The sequence below is a fragment of the Cicer arietinum genome, chromosome 3 (assembly GCF_000331145.2).
Source record: "Cicer arietinum cultivar CDC Frontier isolate Library 1 chromosome 3, Cicar.CDCFrontier_v2.0, whole genome shotgun sequence".
NCBI classification, from domain to species: Eukaryota; Viridiplantae; Streptophyta; class Magnoliopsida; order Fabales; family Fabaceae; genus Cicer; species Cicer arietinum.
The window spans coordinates 1,041,113-1,062,596 of NC_021162.2; the positions used below are offsets into that span (position 1 = coordinate 1,041,113).

Here is a 21,484-nt window from a genome sequence, read left to right on the forward strand (position 1 = left end):
GTTATATGATGACGTTTGCAGGGGGAGCTGTGTCTTGGCAATCAAGACTACAAAAGTGTGTTGCTTTATCTACTACTGAAGCTGAGTACATTGCAGCAACTGAAGCTTCCAAAGAACTCTTGTGGATGAAGAAATTCCTACATGAGTTAGGCCTCAAGCAAGATAAGTTTGTGTTATTCTGTGACAGTCAGAGTGCGATCCATCTCAGCAAGAATTCGACTTTTCATGCAAAGTCGAAGCATATTGAAGTGCGATATCATTGGATACGAGATGCACTGGAAATGAAGTCATTTTTAATTGAGAAGATTCATACTAATGAGAATGGATCAGATATGATGATGAAGACCTTGCCTGTGTCGAAGATGATGTGTTGCACAAAGAAAGCTGACATGGTTGAGCAGTACCTTCCCACTTGAGTCGTGAGGGGGAGATTTGTTGGGTGGGCTCACTCTCCACGGGACCTAGTCCAGTAAAACTTCCACTATAATAATTAATGAGTACACAAATAGTCTTCCTAATAACAATAGGGAATATCAATCAACAATAACAACCCTATAACAAAGTGGGTATGCCAAAGTAACTCTCAGAGAAGATAAAACTACTCAAATTATATATTAAAATAGCAAACTCAGTGGTAGGAATAACATACTAAATTTGTAGATCAAACGGAGCAAGTTTGCTACACACCTGTTACCACCACTGGAACCAAACCTTTATTTTTCTTCTCTGACAACCGTTCTTCTTCCGTTGTCTTTTTGTGTGTCTTCTTAGGGATTTCTAAATCCCTTTTATTACCTTCAAGTGGGTCAAGCCCATTAAAATTTTTTATTTCTTTTTTTTTTATTTCAATAATAATAATAATATTAGTAAAATTGGTGGGTTCCACTTGGGGAGTGAGCCCACCCAACAATAAGTTTCTCAAATTTATGAAATTATGGAATGATCCTTGAAATCGAAAAATTCTCAATCACATTATCAGAGACTAAACATCTCATTCTAAAAGGACCAATGTGATCGAGATTTTCAATTCTGTTGATCGTTTTAGTTTAAATTACAAGAGCCAAATTGTACGTCACCTACAATTTCAGAAACATAATTGATGATTTTTCTGATTTCAATTGTTTATTTAGAAGAGCATAAGCATTTAAGCACAACATAGTTCCAAAAGATAATGCTATTTTGAAATCATGTTAAGCATAGACATATATAAAATAAAGTTATACATTCTATCAATTGGTAATGAAAATATATCATAATAAACTTCTATTTTAAAATCAAACATTAGATACAATTGTATGTTCCTTTAACAGCAGCACATGATCTAGGTTCATGTCCATAACATCATCTCTATAGAATACCCTAAAAAACCAAAAACAAAATTAAAATCAATACTTAATAAAACCGTGTTAAGCACAAACATCACACACTTTTATGGATCACTTAACTGTATGTTATACAACATAAAATAAAAATAATGCTATTTTAAAATCAAGTTAAGCACAACATAGTATAAAATAAAGTGAAGCATTTTATCAATTGGTAATCAAAATACAACATCATAATCATAATAAACTTCTAATTGGCAATAGATTATACAAAACATGGGCAATAGTTCTCCCTTATTTACTGTTTTTATGAAAGCAATATTAAACCAAGATTGACCGGTTTGGCCAGTTACACCGGGACCAAGGTTATTAAAACTAGATCGACCGGTTTGACTAAATAAACCGGAAACCAGTAATTTTCCTGATCCAAATTTTTACTACGACCGACTGGTATTAAAACGAACAAACTGGCAAAAAAAAAAACCCCGGAAAAACCAGTGACAACCAGCGAATGTACGATCAATCGATTGTAGTGATAAATTGGACCGAACAAAAGTCCGATTACCAATTTAACTGGTCAAACTAGTCCGTCTTGTTTTAATAACCTTATTAATCAAAACTAAACAAACCAACAAATGAAAATGAAAAAATTGGTGAAAACGGGGTTTTTTCATTTATTCAATTTTCTTAATTAACCAAAAACAAGAAAGTATGTAAAGAATACATTTTTATAAACTTTTGATCTTTCGACCTAAACTAACTACCTAGGTTATTAAAATCAGACAATCGGTTCGATTGGTTAAACCGGAAACCAGATCTTTGTCATGTTCAATTTATCGCTACGATCGGCTGGTATTAGAACAGGCAAACCGACAAAAACCGAAAAAACTGGTGAAAACCAGCTGATATATGATCAGTCGGTAGTAGTGACAAATTGGACCGAACAAAGTTTCAATTTCTGTTTTCACTGGAAAAACCGGTTGGTCCAGTTTTAACAACTTTTTACTAAGATCGGCTTGCATTTTAGTCTATCATTCAATGTGATAGATGTTAATCTATTACCTTCATTTTTTTCAATTCTAAAGATTGGTACACCGTTTGCGAGTTTTTTTCTTTCATGGGATTCAAGCCCTGTACCTAGAGGATAAGTACCGCCTCCACAAAGTTCCACTACCAAGATTATTAAAATTAGATCGACCGATTCGACTAATTAAACCGAAAACCAGTCATTTGTCTAGTCCAACTTTTTACTAAGATCGGCTTGCATTTTAGTCTATCATTCAATGTGATAGATGTTAATCTATTACCTTCATTTTTTTCAATACTAAAGATTGGTACACCATGACACCTGATTGGTACATTAGGAATTAAAACAACTACACCATAAACAATTATATGGAACAATGTTATTTTGGTACATTAGGAATTAAGCCAACTAAACCATGACACCATTTTGTTAAAAGAGAGGAACACTTGACATTATAACTTCATAGTCATTCGGTCCTTAGAAATGATAGCATTGTAACATGCAACACAAAAACATTGTAATGAATTGGGAAAAGATAGAAAGAAACTGACCCAGTTCTTCAGCTTTCTTGAAGCCATGTTGAAATCAAGTGGGCTCCACCACTAGAGAATGAAGATTAAAGTGGGCTCCACTACTAGAGAATGAAGATTAAAGTGGGCTCCACCAGAACTGCTTTAGCTTCGTTTCTTGAAATCATATTTCTCATCTCCTCCGTCACTACGCCAAAACCTCTTCTATTCTCTTCTTTTTCTTCAACCTCATAAAAAGAAATCAATTTGAAAAATAACCACCATGATAATACAAATATCACACTATAATTCTCAGTATATAGTAACAAACAAATTATTATAATAGGATATATATATAAAAGATTAAAATAGCAATGAGATTATTAGAAGTTCTATTAAAATATTAATAGTTTATTTTAATAATATTAATTTATAAACAATGTTAGAATAGGAAAGTGGTACTATTCACAAACTCAAGTGTAAGAAGGAATAAGTCACCATTCTCTTTTTTTTCTCTCTCATATACACTTAACTAACAAAAATTTCTATTTTATTTTCCCATAAGTTGTACCTTCTTTTTCACCAACAAATCTCACTTTTTCTCTAGACATTTTGAAGTCTTCTACACCTACCCGACCTCTTACATGTCTATTTCTTTCTCTCAATCTTCATAAATCAACCAAAAACTGTTCTAAAGAAGATAAAGAGAAAATGGGAAAAACCCCAAAGTTGCACAAGACATAAGAGACCGAAGAAATTGAGAGTTGGTAATCAAAAATACATCATAATAAACTTCTATTCTAAATCAAACATTAGATACAACTGTATGTTCCTTTAAGCAGCACATGATCTAGGTTCATGTCCATAACATCATCTCTATAGGATACCCTAAAAAACAAAAACAAAACCGTGTTAAGCACAAACATCACAAACACTTTTAACTGTATGTTTCATTTAAAAAAAAATTATTTTGTTAAAAAAAATCATCCTCGGCATAAAATGAGAAACTTTCTCACATTTGCCATTTACTAGAGTCAGAAATGCCACAAAATTAATCAATTTTAGTTTAACCAATTTTGAGATGTGTCTAAAATATGGATTAACTTACACAACAAATATTCTTAATAACTATGGATAGTCAAAAGCTTATGATAATTTTAGAAAAAAGAGAAATTAGTATATTTAAAAGAGTAATTTTCTTTATGATAATTTTGTAATTTAAACAATTACTTTTATAAAATTAACAAACAAATGAAATATCATTTTTAGGATAGTAAATAGACGAAAATTAAAAAAATTATTTTTAAGTAAATCTCTAAATTCTCTAAACTAAAAATTATTTTTATTTAAAATCAAATACACACCCAATAAAATATCAAAATCACCTTCTTAAATGAGTGATAAACATAGATGAACTTCTCCTCGACTTTAATTTGACGAGTTTCTCATTCTTATAGAGTGAAGTTTTTTGTACTAACAAAACTGCCAAGTTGTTAATGAAATCTTATGTCACGTTTTCTTTTTATTCGGATTAAAAAATGTTTTTTGTTATTTTATAGGAATACTAACTTCACTCTTTAAAAAATTACATGATTTAATTTTGAGTTTTGAAAAATAAAACAATCTTATCTTTTGTGGTATTTGTCTTTGAATTCGAGGTAGTGGTTGTATGAAATGTGAAATGAGACAAATCAAGATAATATGGGACAGGTGGAAAAAAAGAAAAGGAAAGCAATGAAGTAGAAACTGAGGGACACATAGTTTGAGGTAAAGGACACATAGTTTCCATTTTCCTCTCTTCTCTTCATATATGAAAGATTAATATTATGCAATTATTGTAAAAGAAAAGAACAAGGTATAGACATCATACTTGTTAAGTTCTCAAAATGTCACATGGGAATACTTGTTAAGTTCTCGGGCGATTTTTGTACTTCACAACAAAAATGGACTGAAATTTGTATTTTTAGTTCAAACGATGGCTAGTGTTTGAAATATGACGCTGAGCCCGACACGTGGTACAACAGAAAGAAGAAATTTCCCCAAAGATATTCTAGGCAGTCCAATAGAGGAAATGATGATAAATTTGATAATAAAAACATCATCTGCTATGGATGCAATGAACCTAGACATATCAAGTTAGAATGTCCAAATCTAGAAAAAGAGAAACATCAAAGAAAAGATTCCAATCCTAAGAAAAAGAGTCTAATTGCTACATGGTATGATTCTGATGAATCCTCTATTGATGAAGAACATGCAAACTTTGGCTTTGATGACTCATACCAACTATGCCTCTGGATCCAACACAGATTCTGACTATGAAAGTGAATCAACAAATGAAGAAACTAAGGTATTTTCTAACTTGATCTGATTTAGTTACTATTATAAATGACTTCTTGAACAAGAATCACAAATTGTCCTTAAAAATGAAAACACTTAGGAAAGAAAATGCAAACCTAACTGGAGAAATTAATGTTTTAAAGAATCAAAGTTCTGAAGTTAAAAATAGAAAATACAACTCTAAAAAACTGATATTGCTGAACTTAAGGGTGAAAATCAAACTCTGAAAAGTAATCATAATTCAACATCAATTGAAAATACCACATGTAACTCTGATAAGCATGAAGAAGTATTTCAAGATTTTCTTGCTAATGGTATGGAAACAAGCAAATATGTTTCTATGATTTATGGAGTTAGTAGAACTGGTAAAAGAGGTCTAGGATTTGAAGACATTGTATCTGAACCTAAACCTAAACATGTTCTCTAAGGTACGGTTGGTAATAGTATTTCTCCTTCCATTAAAGATGTCTTGTTTGTTAAAGATTTTAAACATAATTTATTAAGTATCAGTCAGTTAAGTGATAATAATTATGATATTATATTTAATCAAAAATAATGCAAAGAAATTAGTCAAAAGAATGGATTTGTACTATTTACATGTCAGAGGCAAAACAACATTTATAAGATAAATCTGTTTATTCTAGAGAAACAAGAGGTTAAGTGTCGTATGTTAGTAAATTAAGAGAAACTAATTTGAAACAAAAGATTACGTCATGCAAACCTTATATTAATTTCAAGACTAAATAAACTTCAACTAGTCAAAGGTCTACCTAAGCTTAGTTACAAAACTAAAATTATGTCTGAAGCTTGTCAAAATGAAAAGAAAAAAAAAACAAAGAACTCGTTTAACCCTAAGAACTCAATCTCTACCTCAAAGCCCCTTGAGCTATTATATATAGATCTTTTTAGGCCAGTGAAAACAACCTCTCTAAGTGGAAATAAATATGGCTTTGTTATAGTAGATGATTACACTAGGTGGACATGGGTAAAATTCTTAATAAGTAAAGATGAATTCCACAAAGTGTTTATCACATTTTGCAAACAAGTAATGAATGAAAACTGTCTTTAGATTGTAACAATTAGAAGTGATCATGAAGAAGAATTCGAAAACAGATTCTTTGAAAGCTTTTGTGATGAGAATCAAATCTTTCACAACTTATCCTCTCCTAGAACACCCCAAGAAAGTAGAGTTGCAAAAAGAATGAATATATCACTCCAAGAAATGGCCAAAACCATGTTAAATGAGATAAATACTGCAAAACACTTTTGGGTTGAAGCAATTAACACTACATGTTATATTCAAAATATAGTCTTAATTAGGTCTATATTGAATAAAACACCATATGAGTTGTGGGAAGGTAAAAAGCCTAACATCTCTTACTTTAAACAATTTGGTTGTACTTGTTACATGTTGAACACTAAAGATAACATTGGTAAATTTGATTCTAGATCTCAAAAGTGTACCTTCATTGGATACTCTGAAAGATCTAAGGCTTATTGAGTGTTTAATAGGGAAACTCGGATTGTGGAAGAATCCATATATGTTAAATTTTATGACAAACAACTTGACCTTGAAAAGTCAAAGCAAGATGATGATAGTGCAGGTTTACTGAAACTAGAGGAAGCAGATGTAGACAAATCAGAAGAACATGTAATATCAAAGGATAGAATAAAATCAGAAGAAGATAGGTTTGAATTCATCAAGAAAAACATAAACCTTATTATTTTACCTAATTGTTGTTGTGACAACCTTAGAGTAGTTTAGTTTCATAGTTATGATAAATTTCATGTTTTATGTCTATTTTATTTTCATTCTATTAAAAAATAAATAAATAAAAAGGCAAATTAAACTTAGAGGGGAGAATGATGTTTGATAATGTGGGGAGAAATAATACTTAGACTTAGGGGGAACCTTAAGTAAGGGGGACTAAAAGTATTTACAAAAAGATTTTATCAAGATTTATCACAAGACAATATAAATTATTTATAAGAAGATTTGATCAAAATTTATTTGCAAGAAGATATGAATTATTTACAAGAAGAATGGATCAAGATTTATCAAAGAAGATATGAATTATTTACAAGAAGATTTGATCAAGATTTATCACAAAAATATATGAATTATTTACAAGAAGATCAAGACTTGTTGTTTACAAGAAGAAACACTCACAAGAAGATACATTTACTATTTGCAAAGATATGATTCAGATTTTGACAAAAGACAAAATACTGAATTGGACTTAGTCATATTCCTACTTGTGAAAGTTCAAGAACTAGTCCAACACTATGCTCCAGACCAAACCAAAACAAGATATAAGAAGAAGTTTCATCTAAAGAATTTGCAAAAGAAATCTTAACAAAATACGAACAATATTAATATGAAAAATTTACAAACTCAATTTTAACAAAATACGAACAATATCAATCTGAAGAATTTACAAACTCAATCTGAACAAAATAGAGACAAAATCAATCTAGAAGAAATGCTCAAATTGGAATAAAAATTAAAGAAGTGACTAAAGAACATATTATCGAAAAGCATCTTGTTCAGAAGTATTTTTTGAATAAGATCATTGTTGACCAAGCTAGGAATGAAGATACAATTCAATATGAAACAAGGACTAATCAGAAAATCATAAAAGAGTAGAAGAACTCAAGCTCAAAATTCCAAATTTATCTTAGAGTTCAAAGAGAGAAACACTTGTTCAAATGAGAAATATTTTTTATGTCTTTTTCTTAGAGTGTGATAGTCATTGGTATAATCAACTTGTTAGAAGCAACTACTTAAGTTCAAACATTTGTATTCAAATCTGATAATGGTGTTAGTGTGCCTTCAACAATCTAAGGTTGTCAGATTGTATGGAGAAGATTTGACTAGTAGAGTCAAGGTGTGTGTTCCTAAAAAATCTGGGATTGTCAGGCTGTTTGGGAAGAGTAGCTTAAAGGGTCAGGTGTTTTGTAATTCAAGAGAGTGTCATGGAAGCGATTTCAGGAGCATAAGAGAGATACGAAGAAGATAAAAATAAATAAATAAATAAATAAATAAATAAATAAAACCAACAAATGAAACAATGGCAAACACAACATAAACAACACAAGAGAAAACATCACAAGCGAAAGAAGCAACAAAAGACACTGTTTCATGTGCTGCAAAAACTGTGGCAGAGAAAGCAGCACAAGCAAAAAATGCAACTATTGAAAAATGCCAGCAAGGTTATGAAGCAATGAAGGACACGGTTTCAAGTGCTAGGAAAACTGCGGCGGTGAAAACAGTATAGGTGAAAAGTGCAACCACTGAAAAGGGCCAACAAGGTTATGAAGCGACAAAGGACACAGTTTCGAGTGTTGCAAAAACTGCGACGGAATACGCTTCTACTGGTTTAGGCTTCTACAAAAGCCTATTAGACCTAACAGGCCGGCCTATATATATATATATATTTACACCATTCTCCATTTTTTTCTTTCTAATTTCCATTGCCCTATTGCACATCAGGTATGTAAGCAACATATTATTTATAAAAAGCAATATTATTTATTTGTTACCTTTATATTTTTATAAAAATCAATACTATTTATTTGTTCTTTATATATATTATTAATATATAAAGCTTGAAAACCCTAATTGTTTATTATTATTGAATATGAGTTTGTTTGAGAATATTATATATATATATATATATATGGGTAGAGTATCATATAATTGGTATGGATATATCATGTAGATTGATATATGTATAAAGAGTAATTACGGATTCATTTTATTCTTTTGTTTTCTTAGAAGATTGTTGCATTGCAGACTTGTTAGTTATTATTTTATTAGATTTGATTACAATTTTATTAGTTTTTCTTAAAGGCATAATTTAGCCTATTTTAAAAAATGTAAAATATAACATTTAAATGTTTTAATGTGAATAAGGTTTTTAAATAAGCTTTAAGTCAAGCCAAACTTTTAAAAAGGTCAGGTCAGACCAGAAAAAAACCTATGATAAGCCGTAGGCCAGACTTAGACCTAAAAAATTAATCATAGGCTAGATTTATATCTTTCAAAGCCTGATCTGGTCTGGTCTGGCCTATTCCCACCCCTAACTCCAGGTAAATCATAAAGTTTGAACTAGTTTAATCAAATGATGAAAAAGTTATCAACTTAGTCAAATACAATTCAACCCCTCATTCTCGTGTTCGCACCTTCACAAACCTTAAGATAAAATAATATCAAAACTAGTCAAAACTATAATCAAGTCCAAAATTCAAGCAAGGCAAGAACGTTTTTCTCCACTCTCTAGCAAGGCAAGAACATTTTGAAAAGAATTACAATACACTTAAAGAGATTATTTCAGAAGATTGTTTGCACCTTGGAAAGTGTGTCCAACGACTATTAAACTAAAATTATTAATTGTATCAACATAAAAATAAATTGAGTTTCATGAGTTAACCCGTTGATCAAGGTCTACTATCAAGGTAAACCTAAGGATAAGACCGTTAAGACAATTCGTCTCATAAAAAAATAAAGTTTTTACTCAATAAAAAAACTTCAAATTTTATTATTTTCAAAACTAAAATTAATAAAATTTTATCTAGAACTAACATTGTTTCAATAATTATTAAATTGATTTATTTTATTATCAATAAAAAAAAATATTATACAAAATTGAATACATTCATTTAATTTAAAAGGTGGACCGAGGTAACCTATCATAGACTATGTTTAAAAATCATTTGAAACTTCAATAATGATCGACAACAACCACCTTAATAGGTAGATAATCATAGACTATGTTTAAAAATCACTTGAAACCTCAACAATGATCAATGATACTCTTTGAAAGTATCAATTAGTTGGTCTCTTTGTCTTTACGTCTTAGACGGTGATCTGATATATGTCAATTCGATGAATTGAGTTTTGAGGAATCTATTTTTTTTTCTCTTATCTTTATCGAACTGACTTTGATTGACTCATTGTCTTAACAATAAAAATCAAAATGACCATTCTAAAAAATGTATTCAATCTTCATTTGAGTTTCGAGTAACTTTTTAGTATTGGTCTACGGTAGGCCACCGATTGACCACTGTAGCCTTCATCTCATTTAATAAATAATTCTATATTCTAAAACATGTAAAAAAGTTTAATAAAAAATTTCTATCAAAAGAATTTTAAAATTCTTTTTCTAGATAACTAGTTTGAAATCAATTTTTACTAAAATAAAATTCAAAATATTAAACTGATTTATATTTATAAACCAATTTAAAACCAATTCAAAACTGCACTGAACTTGATTTGAAAGTAGTTCCAAAGTGTGTTTGCACCATAAACACCCCTAGGCATAGAGCTAATTTGAAGCTATTACACACATTATTATGAAAAAAAGAATTAAACATAAAGCAAGTAAGAATAGAAAAAGAAAAATACTACACTCCTACTAATTCTAGATAAGAAAAATACTAAACACCAACTAGTAGTATTTGATAATTAGCAACATATTGACAAAAAAAGATGACCACTAATTTCCAAATGACAAAAGCAACATCTAACTAAATGAACTAATCAGTAATGTTAATAACACACTCTATTTTTCCACAAAATCCATGTGAGTCCTGCTAAAACATTTTGGATTCTATTTTCTATTTGGTGAGAGACTTCTCAAAATGATGAGAGCAACACACATTTCAACAAATGATAAAGAGTGTACTGAAAAAAAAGAAAAAAAATTATTGCTAACACTTCTCTAAGGAAAATGACTGCTTCTTGCATTGCACTCTTGGAGGATCATTGAATACAAATTTAGAATTGCCCACTTCTGAATAAGGGTCTTCTTCATGGTTTTGCCTTGTGGATGGATCTCTCTAGGTCTATACTTTCTTTAAGTTGCCCAAGTTTTTGAGCTTCCAGCCGCAGTTCCTTTGCTATGATTTGATTCCTCGTCCTGTTTGATTGCGAGAGGATCTTCAATTGCATTAGGAGGGTGTTGATCCTCATCTCCGTAACCTCTGCAATATGATGAAACATTGTTGGCAAAAATACCTAGTTATTACAAACTATGAAACACTATCACAGACACTAGTAATAATTTAATTTAAGAAAATAAAAAAGATTGAATGTAATCACACGTGTCAGTGTCGGTGTTACATAGATTACAAATATTAAAGGATATCTCCACACACAGCTTTAATTCCTTATATCCAAGTTGAAGAAGAAAACTAGATTTCAAAATCCTGCTTCTGAGAAGCACTAGCTTAAAGCTACAAAAGTTGACTGACAGTACTTGTGAGAAAAACTTAAACTTAAACTCAAAACTCCAAACCTTAAACTCTAATGTGTCAAAATATCACAAAACAATTACCCCATAATATAACAATGTTAGGTGTAAAACTAAGCGATATTAATGTTTTTGTTATATTTATAACACATCCCTACACACTAACACTTTGGAAGTGAAGCCGGGACAAGATACGAGTTCATCCTCTCTTGTGTTGAAACTGAACTTGTATTTTAGAAAATTGAAGGTTCCAAAGATCAAACTCCTAATCACTTGGTAATAGAGACTTGGATAATAAATCATGGATTAACTATCTCAAAAATCTAAGTAATTAGATGAGGGCACATGAAAATCAGCATAAATCCATGACACTATTGACAATGCTAAGCTTAAGCTTTTAATTTTGAAAAATCATTTTTGACATCTAAATCATTGCATAAGTTAGCTTACATAATAACATCGAAGAATTAGCTAAATCAGTTTTGAAATAATTCATTTTGGAAAAATCCTGATAAAACTCGCAACACAAACAGGAACTTTATGAGATGAAAATGAAAGAATACATACACGGAGTAGATAACAATGCCGGTGGCAACAGCACCAAACGCCACATAGTACATCCAGTCAACCTTGTAAGCATAATTAGTTCTAGAGATGTCAGCAAACTAAAATTGTGACTATATAATTATTAGGAAGTGAAGTTACTGCCAGACCTTCTCGTGGTAAGAAAAAATGCGAATTAAGACAGACCACATGTCTGAGGTTAGAAGAGACAGATTTAGCATGGTAGAACCGTTGGTCTGTGACAAAAGAACAGAGCACATATAAAACTACTAGTTCCCAGTGAAAAGCTGGATATTTATCTTTTTACAATTCTAAACTAAACTAAACCTTTAGAATCATTATAGTTTGAATCTGTACCTTAAGCAGAACAGGTACTAAAGAGTAAAACATAAACATAGCCACTGCAAACCCAACAAAAGGAAATGCCTGTAGCCAACATTGGAAGAAATTAACATAAATAATAATGCTTACAGTTCATATAGCACCAATTGGCATATTGTGACAAAAAAAGCAACTTGATATGAATATAAAGACAGAAATAAGAGGTCTCACATAAAAAACTTTAGGTAATAGAAAAGAAGTATGACATGAAGACAAACAGAATCCTCTAATGAGAGAGTGATGAAAGAGAGCTTACTGCCCCAGCCGACCAATGAATAGAATTAAGTTCAGCTCGCTCAAGTATAGTTCTATGATATTCATTAAGGCTACAATAGGAAAAAGAAAAGTAATAATGTAATGATTCTATGCAATGGACATATGCCTTTATTTTTCCTCGCATAATCAAATGTAAATTACAAGCAGTTAAAACAGCAACCACAGTTCAAAAGAAATAGATATGAAAACGCAAACAAAGAATGCACAAGGTATGATCACAAAGATCGGTCAATTGTTCCTACCTCTCGACGACTGCAGAATGGTTGCAGTTCCTTTCTATTATTGAAACTTAGGGTTACAAATTATAATTTGTGTTTAAATACTACTTATCAGTAGACTATGAGCATACCCAACACAAGCCAACATCACCATTTTCATTTGGCCAAAACAAAGTCTTACTATATACTCTTTGAAAAATAAGTTTAGTTTAAAAGAACTTGGAGGTTGGAACATAACTTCATTTGCATTTTGTTCACCTGTGTGACACTGACAACTACAGATCAATCAGTTTGACATTTTTAGTTGATTCCAAAATCAAAATTCAGTGTACAATATGATAATGCCACATAATAGTTTACTAAGCCATTAAACAAATCAATATTATATTATTTGGCATAAAGATTGGACATAGACGCTTATGCTATGCAACAAACAAACAAGTATTGAAAGGGCAAACAAATATAATGTTTTGCAAAATTGATTACGGTGCAAATTTCATATAGAACTAAAAGCAAGTATGAAGAAATAAAACACCTTATGAAACAAAAATATAGACAAAAAGTAAAATAACAAGGAAAAAAAATCACAAAAAGAGAGTCAATACTAATCATTATATAATCAACTTTCAAGGATACATTTGAATGGCACTGATGATGCCACCAAAGACACCTAACATTGCCATGAGCTCTTCTCTATCAGCATTTTTTACTAAAAATTCCTGCAATGGAAAAGAAATAACTATAACACGAGGGAGATTCTACACAAAGAAACAATAATATGATGTGTCGCGTGTGCATGCAAGATGTGAGTGCTCACAATAATGTTTTTCTGTTAGGTGGCCAGAATCAAATTCAGTTTGCCTAGAAAGTATGGACAGTAAACACAAGCCTATAGTGAGTACATGTATTTATTGTGTTGCGCTGCATTGTTGATCGCAAGAGCATTGCAAAATGCATTAAAGTATGTGTAATCAGCTTACCTCACTGACATTACTGAATGCATACAAGGTAGCACCAGCAATAACAAGAACATCCCCTTTACGAGGATTGCTTCCACCTATCATATGTGAAAATGAAATTATCAGATGACCACCATGAATGGAATGATGCATGTCATTGATGATTATAATAGATAGGATCAAATTTTACTTGTTGCATGATTTCCAAAATTCCAAGAATAACGATACACGTGTGTGCATGAGTTTTTAAGTATAGACATAAGATATAGATGTCAGTATTCATACCTGCACGATCACCTGCATGAACATCCGAAAATACAACCAGAACAAGGCCAGCGATGCAAATGATTACACCAGTTATCTTTTTGAATCTATATTTTGTTTTCAAGAAAATCCATGTAAGAAGCATGACGCATGGAATGGACCAGCAGTCAAGTAGCATGACACTTGTAAGTGAGGTGTATTGATATGCCTTCACAACTGTTCACCAGGTGAAAAGTGTTATGTTAGTCATTGAAAGTAAGACCAACCAAGTCAACATAAAGCTAGTTTGGATAAACTTTTTAACAATTTGAAATGATCTTGAACTGATTATAAGTGTTTTAACTTGTAGCATCTCGTCATGTCGAAATCAACTTATGCACTTCAACTTTTTTTGAACTCCCTTGTCTATCTTTTCCGTAAATACCTATAAACTTGTTAGGTTCTTTTCCTTGTAAATTAGCAACTAAATACATATTTCATTTAGAAGCTCCTATAATCTGGAAGATAACCCAAACTAAGCCAGATTTCTTGCTTCTTACATAGGAAGAGCCCAATACAAGAAAGGAAAATCAGACTTGAGAAATTGAGATATGAGTATTTGAATTCGGGACATATAGTTTTTGTCGTTAAATTTAAATTGTGCTTTGGCCTGCTGTTGTTCAAGCAGACTGCATATAAATATATCAAATTTCAACCAATGCTTTCTGCAAATAATTCTATTTGCCGCCATCAAAGATACTTACCGAGAAAATTTGCTTCCACATCAACCAATCCAAGAAGTATATAATAGTACCATTTTGCCTGCGATAGAACCAATACAAAGTTAACGAAATTGTCTTTAAATAGATGACAGTGAGAAGAAAAACAGCGCAAAAATAGCATATGGGTTGATCATTTTGTAAAGCCAGAACTCAAACACACTATTCTATTGCAGAATTACAAAGATAATCATTTCTTATGCTCAGTGTTGTCAAACGTGGATTGCGGAAAACCGCAATTTGTTCAAATTCCGGTATGCTACAGTGCCGCTGTAGCAACTATTTGATGATATTTGTACTAAATATTATAGTGCTATAAGTATAACACCCCTATTTGATAACACCGTTGACAAGAACAACTATTTAGATTAACTTTTTTGAGCTTATCTACTATAATAATCACTTGTGAGATCATTTAAAAGAGTTTATAGAAAAACTTACAACATGTCTATAAACTGTCTTCAACTTATTTCCATAAACTCTCAAGAATAGATTATAAAAACAATTTGACCTAATTTTATCTTTTATTATAAAAACAGCATATACATAAAACTTACACCAAAATCACTTATTCCGTAAGCAATTAATCAAGTTTTTATCCAAACAGGTATAAAGCAAGAATAAGCAGAAACTATATATATAACCTTGAGAGGTTTCCTTCTGTAGAGTAGAATACCTCCATAGACAACCGCCAAAAACACATAATTCAGAAATGACTGTGAAGTTGGCGCATTAATTCCTACCATAATCAAAACACAGAACAAATAATTGTATTAGTCTTTTAACACAAACAAACAACCAAAAATAAAGAAATATTTAGGCATAGAAATTTAATTTAAAACAGAACAACAAAAAAAACAGTTTAATCTAATCATGAAAGTGAATTAAAAAAAAAAAAGCATATAAAATGGAACCTTTTTTAGCTAAATCAGAAGAGGCGAAACCAGTGGCAGTGATGAGAAGAGAAAGAAATTGGCCCAAAGCAAGGCCAATTAACGTGTTTCTCGTCCAAAACTTGTTAATATCCATTATCCTTAATCTTCTCATTAAATAATTAATGAGTATCAATAAACCAGAATTAACGAAGAGTTGTTTTGGTGTAAAAGGAAGAGAGAAGTATGGACGGAGATTGAAAGAAAGGGTTTGAATTAATTAAATTAAATTAAATGTAATAATTTGATTGAAGAAAGAGTAGTAGAATTTGTGGGTTAGTGAGAAGAAGAGAAAGTGATAGAAAAAGAAATTTGAGCCGAAAGAGAAAACAGCATAAGCAACATATTGGATGGGTTGCATTGTTCAGTTTGTTTCGACCGTCAATCATTTATTATTTTCATTATAATAATAACTCACTGAGTCACTGATTCGGTCGGTCAAACTCATTTTAAACTTTTATTTAATTAACATTCATAATTCTATTGTTGCCAGTTGGTTAGTTTTCAAGTCATCCTTTTAATTCACATTTCATTTTCCCCTCTTTTTTTTATTCATTCCTGATTTTGTTGCTGGGAGAAGATTTGCTCTTTATCAAGTTATTCTTGCCACTTGTGATTATTTATTGAAATTACAATTTGTAACTAAATTTGGAAGGATAAAAAGGCTCCAATATTAAAAGAGGTATTGCCTCTATATATGTTATAGATTATAAATAACAACGGGTAAAAATCCGCACTTGTATCCAATTTTTTATTAGACGTGAAATTTGAGTTTTGTATATTTATATATATATATATATATATATATATATATATATATATATATATATATATATCTCTTTTTTTAAATTTTTTTTTAATTGTCTTATTTTCAAATTTATTTTTTTAAATGCTTTACTTCTTTTCTTTAGTAGAAGATTGTTTTCTGGGGAAGCTACCACCTCAATAACAAAATTTCTAAACGCAGTAGAAGGTCATTTCCTGGGAAAGCTACATATAATTGAGGAATTTTTTTTTGTTTGTTATATTTTAATATTTTTTTATTCGTAGAATTATTTAAAAAATAAAAATACTAATCATAAATTAAAATAAAATACATTAATAAATTATAAATTAATTTTATATTTTAATTATTATTATTATTATAAAAAATAACTATTATAAATTATTTAAAATTTATAATAACTATTTTAAAACAAATATTATTATTATTCAGTTAGAGTTATTAATTTAATTATTTAAAAAACAAAAATATTAATAATAAATTAAAATAAAATAATAAATAATAAAATATATTAATAATAATTTTAATAATATTATAAAATTTAATAATAATAATAATAATAATAAATAATTTTAATAATAACGTGCGAAAACAAATAGGAAGAAGTTGTTATAATAGGAGGGAGTTGTTATAACAACGTGTCAAGATAAATTACGTGTATCTACTATTTTGACCAGTTGTTAAGAAAATAGGTTGTTATTTTATGGTCAAAATATCAGGGACAACTTAATTGTTTTGACACATTATTCTAACAACTTCCACTTATCAAATTATTAGGGACACGTCATTTGCTTTGGCACGTTATTATAGCAACTCCCTTTTATGGTCAAAATATCATGGACACGTCTGTTTTGACACATTATTATAACAATTTCCTCTTATTATAACACCTTCCTTCTATTTGTTTTGACACATTATTATTAAAATTATTATTTTTATTATTATTAAAATTTATAATATTATTAAAATTATTATTATTAATGTATTTTATTTATTTATTATTATTATTATTTATTAATGTATTTTATTTTATTAATAGTATTTTGAATTTTTAAATATTTTAATTATTTATAATAACTATTTATTATAATAATAATAATTAAAATATAAAATTAATTTATAATTTATTAATATATTTTATTTTAATTTATTACTAGTATTTTTATTTTTTAAAAATTAAATTAATAATTCTACTAATAAACAAATATTAAAATATAACTACAAAAAAAAAAACTTCTCAGTTAGAGGTCGCTTCAGGAAACGACCTTATTTTGCGTTTAGAAATTTTGTTTTTCAGGTGGTCGTTGTTTTTCCAGGGAACGACCTCCTACTGAAGAAAAAAAGTAGGATATTTAAAGAAAATAAGTTTCAAAGTAGAGCAATTAGGGAAAGTTTTTTAAAAAGAGGGATATATATATAAAAAAAAACTCGTGAAATTTAAGTTCTTTTGTAATGGGATTTGAATTTTTCTGCAATGCATTCATTCATATATATAAAATAATAAATTTAAAAATCATATTTATTATAATTAATACAAATAAAATAATTATTATTATACAATAATAAAATTAAAAAATTAAATCATATTTTTTATAGAGAAAAAATTATAATTTTTAATATTTAAAAAATATTAAATATTTATATGTATATAAAATTTTAAAATGACAATAATATTACTAACGTTAGGAGTTCAAAGACCGATTCGAGGTGAATATCAACATATACAACTATGCTCTCGTGTTTTAGTTTCGGAAAATTCCGCACACACGTTCCATCAAAATATATTTTCTTTGCATAAATCAGAATGAATTCGAGTAGATACTCATATTTATATTCAATTATCATCATTAATTTAAAAGATAAGATTAATACATAAAAAGATAGACAAAATTAATATACTTTTGAATAATACTTCCAAAAGATGACATATAACATCATAATCCAACAAAAGAGCAATCAAGACACCATAAACTTTTCCTTCATTACTAGATAGTAAGAAATGAACTCACTCAATTTTATCAGCAACAAATTTCTCATTCCAGTCACCTAAACCAATAGAAATAGATGAAATGAAAAACTTGAATTCCCTTTACAAGTCAAGAAACCAGATGGAGGATGGTCCAATGAGGTAGAATACAAGAAGGGTAGGACACATTGAAGCGTTCACCAATTGAAGTAAAATTATTTCAATCAAATATTCTATTTATTTTAGACTTAATTGCAATTTTAGTCCCCCTATTTTAACTGAATCGCAAAAGTAGTCCCTCCATTTTATTTCTTCTCAGTTTTGGTCCCTCAAACATAATTTTAGTCCAAAACTTGATGAAATTTTATTTTTTTTGCATTTATTTTAGTCACATCATGCCTCAAGAACTCATTTGCAAGAATGTTACCTGAAATCTATGATCATAAATGGTGTAGTATGGCTTTCAAAAATGAAATTTCATCAAGTTTTGGAACAAAATTCTGTTTTGGGGACCTAAACTGGAGATAAACAAAATGAGGGGACTAGTTTCGGGATTCAGCTAAAATATGAGGACCAAAACTGCAATTAAGCCTTTATTTTAAGATGAATGTCCCCTTAACAAAAAAGATAGGCTAAATTACATCCGTGACCCCTTAACTTAATTTTAGGTAACGTTTTAGTCCTTTATCTTTTTTTTTTCCGACTTGGTCCTTTATTTTAATTTTAAGTGACAATTTGATATTTTATGTTTTAAAATTTCAACAATGTTATCCTTTTTTATACAAAAATTCAAAAAAAAATTCAAACAAAACTCATAAAATTAATTATATTCTTCAATATAATATAAATTTCATCAAATTCGTAACACAAATCTTCAAATAAACTTATATTTTCATACTTTATTTGATATTGTTAGGAATAAAGGACTAAATCGGGAGGAAAAAAAAAGATAAAGGGCTAAAACGTTAACTGAAATTAAGTTAAGGGACTATAGATGACATTTAGCCAAAAAAATATTATCTCAAATAAATATTATTTTTAATAATTTCTAATATAATTTTAATTAATTTTTTACTACACTACTATTCAATGATTACTATATATATAATTTTTTAAATATTATTATATTTTTTATCAATAATAATAAACAAACACATCAATAGTTAAGATGAGTGATTTGATAAAATAATTTTTTTAATGATTGTATTTTTTAATATATATTCAAAAACTTTAAATGACATTTAATTTAAAAAAAAATTAAAATATTTCTTTACAACAAAAAATGGTTTTCTTAGTAAGGATGTAAATACAAGCTGCTTGTTAGAATGGCTGCTAGGCTTCATGAAGCAAAATATTATTCTACTGAATTGCAGCTTGTATTGAATCTTTATTTTATTAAATTGTAAATTCTGTAAATTATAGTTTTGGATTTGAGGGAGGGACATTTACGGAATTTTTATATTAATATCCTACTTTTCAAAATTTTACATCAAATTATCCTATTTTGACAATAAAATATTAAATTGTCCTACTTTTTTAACCCTTTAGGAGGTCGCATACTGTAAATTTTTTTCACCCTTTTTAATAATTTCAGTTATTGATTAATAAAATAAAATACATTAATTTAAGAAAAAGTGCGGTTAATTAGATGTGCCAGAATAAATAACGCGTTATATATTTTAACAACTATGTCGTATTTTATAGATAAATTTATATTGATATAACAATTTTATCTTAGTTTGTAGATAAATTAGTCACTTGATTCTATTTTGTTAACCACTTTCTCTTATTTTTTTCGGATCTAATAAGTAAAAATTAATAAAAATCATTATAATTAAAATAGTAAATTATATTAATAATATGAAAGAAAGTACATTAAATAGAAGAGAAAAAAAAAATATTAAATGGAAGAAGAAAAATACATCAAATTTAAAAGATTCAACTCATATGTTGCATGTATGAGGCTATAGTTCATAGATGAAAACCAGAAACAGTTACGTTTCATCTTCCAATAGGTGAGTGCACAATAATTTTAGAAACTTATAGTTTCATCTTCCATAGCCTCGTACATGCAACATATGAGTTTAATCTTTTAAATTTGATGTATTTTTTTTCTTCAATTTGATGTATTTTTGTTTCTTCTATTTAATGTATTATGTTTCATGTTATTAATATAATTTACTATTTTTAATTATTTTCATTAAATTTAATTATTAGATTCAGAAAAAAAAAAAAAAAGGATGAAGTGGTTAACAAAATAGAATTGAGTGGCTAATTTAATAAGATATAATTGTTATAATAATATAAATTTATCTATACAATACGACGAAGTTGTTACAATAATATAACACGTTATTTATTCTGACACATTTAATTAACCGTATTTTTCTTCTTCTTATATTTAATGTATTTTATTTTATTTTATTTTATTAATAGTATTTTGATTTTTTTAATTATTTTTAATTTATTATATAATAAATAACTTAATTATTAAGAGGGTGAATTTTCTTTTTACATCACTACATGGTCGCATAACCATGATGCAACCTCCTACTTAGCTTACAAAAAAATTTCTTCACTAGCGACTTTGGTGTAAAACTATGAAAAGTAGGATATTAATATAAAAATTCGAAGACATTTAAGGAAGACTACCTCGACTGTTGGAAAATTGGAGAAAATAATCACCCGTACTGTAACGTAACAGCTATTGCTTATAGCATATGTGTTTTAATGCTGAGTCTTACCAGGTATTTATGAAGCAAATGTATAATTTCAATTTTGTTACCTACACCCCTTTCACACTTCTAAATATTTTTTGAAAGCTAACAAACCCAAAATGCCATTTCCTCCCTATTTCAATATTCATCTTCATTAACCTAATCTCTCTATTCCATTCATCATCTTCTTCTTCATCTTCAATCTTCTTAAAT

The 21,484-nt window shown here is 28.9% G+C and overlaps 1 protein-coding gene across 1 annotated transcript; it reads right to left on the reverse strand.

The window, feature by feature from the left end:
- Positions 1–10,638: 10,638 nt before the first annotated feature.
- On the reverse strand, positions 10,639–16,177 carry LOC101513542 (uncharacterized). Its single transcript, XM_012712561.3, has 11 exons — positions 15,787–16,177; positions 15,517–15,611; positions 14,858–14,915; positions 14,136–14,330; positions 13,872–13,948; positions 13,528–13,610; positions 12,654–12,705; positions 12,374–12,442; positions 12,166–12,252; positions 12,020–12,081; positions 10,639–11,183 (listed from the first exon to the last, which is right to left on the reverse strand). The coding sequence occupies exons 1-11, from the start codon at positions 15,917–15,919 to the stop codon at positions 11,057–11,059; spliced, it is 1,038 nt and encodes a 345-aa protein (XP_012568015.1). The 5' UTR covers positions 15,920–16,177; the 3' UTR covers positions 10,639–11,056.
- Positions 16,178–21,484: the final 5,307 nt, after the last annotated feature.

Coding starts and splice junctions, on each gene's coding strand:
- LOC101513542 (XM_012712561.3), bottom strand. CDS start 15,919: ATGAGAAGATTAAGGATAATGGATATTAACAAGTTTTGGACGAGAAAC. Junction 13,611..13,871: donor CATTCAGTAATGTCAGTGAG/GTAAGCTGATTA, acceptor TTTCCATTGCAG/GAATTTTTAGTAAAAAATGC. Junction 12,706..13,527: donor ATCATCAGTGCCATTCAAAT/GTATCCTTGAAA, acceptor TGAATATCATAG/AACTATACTTGAGCGAGCTG.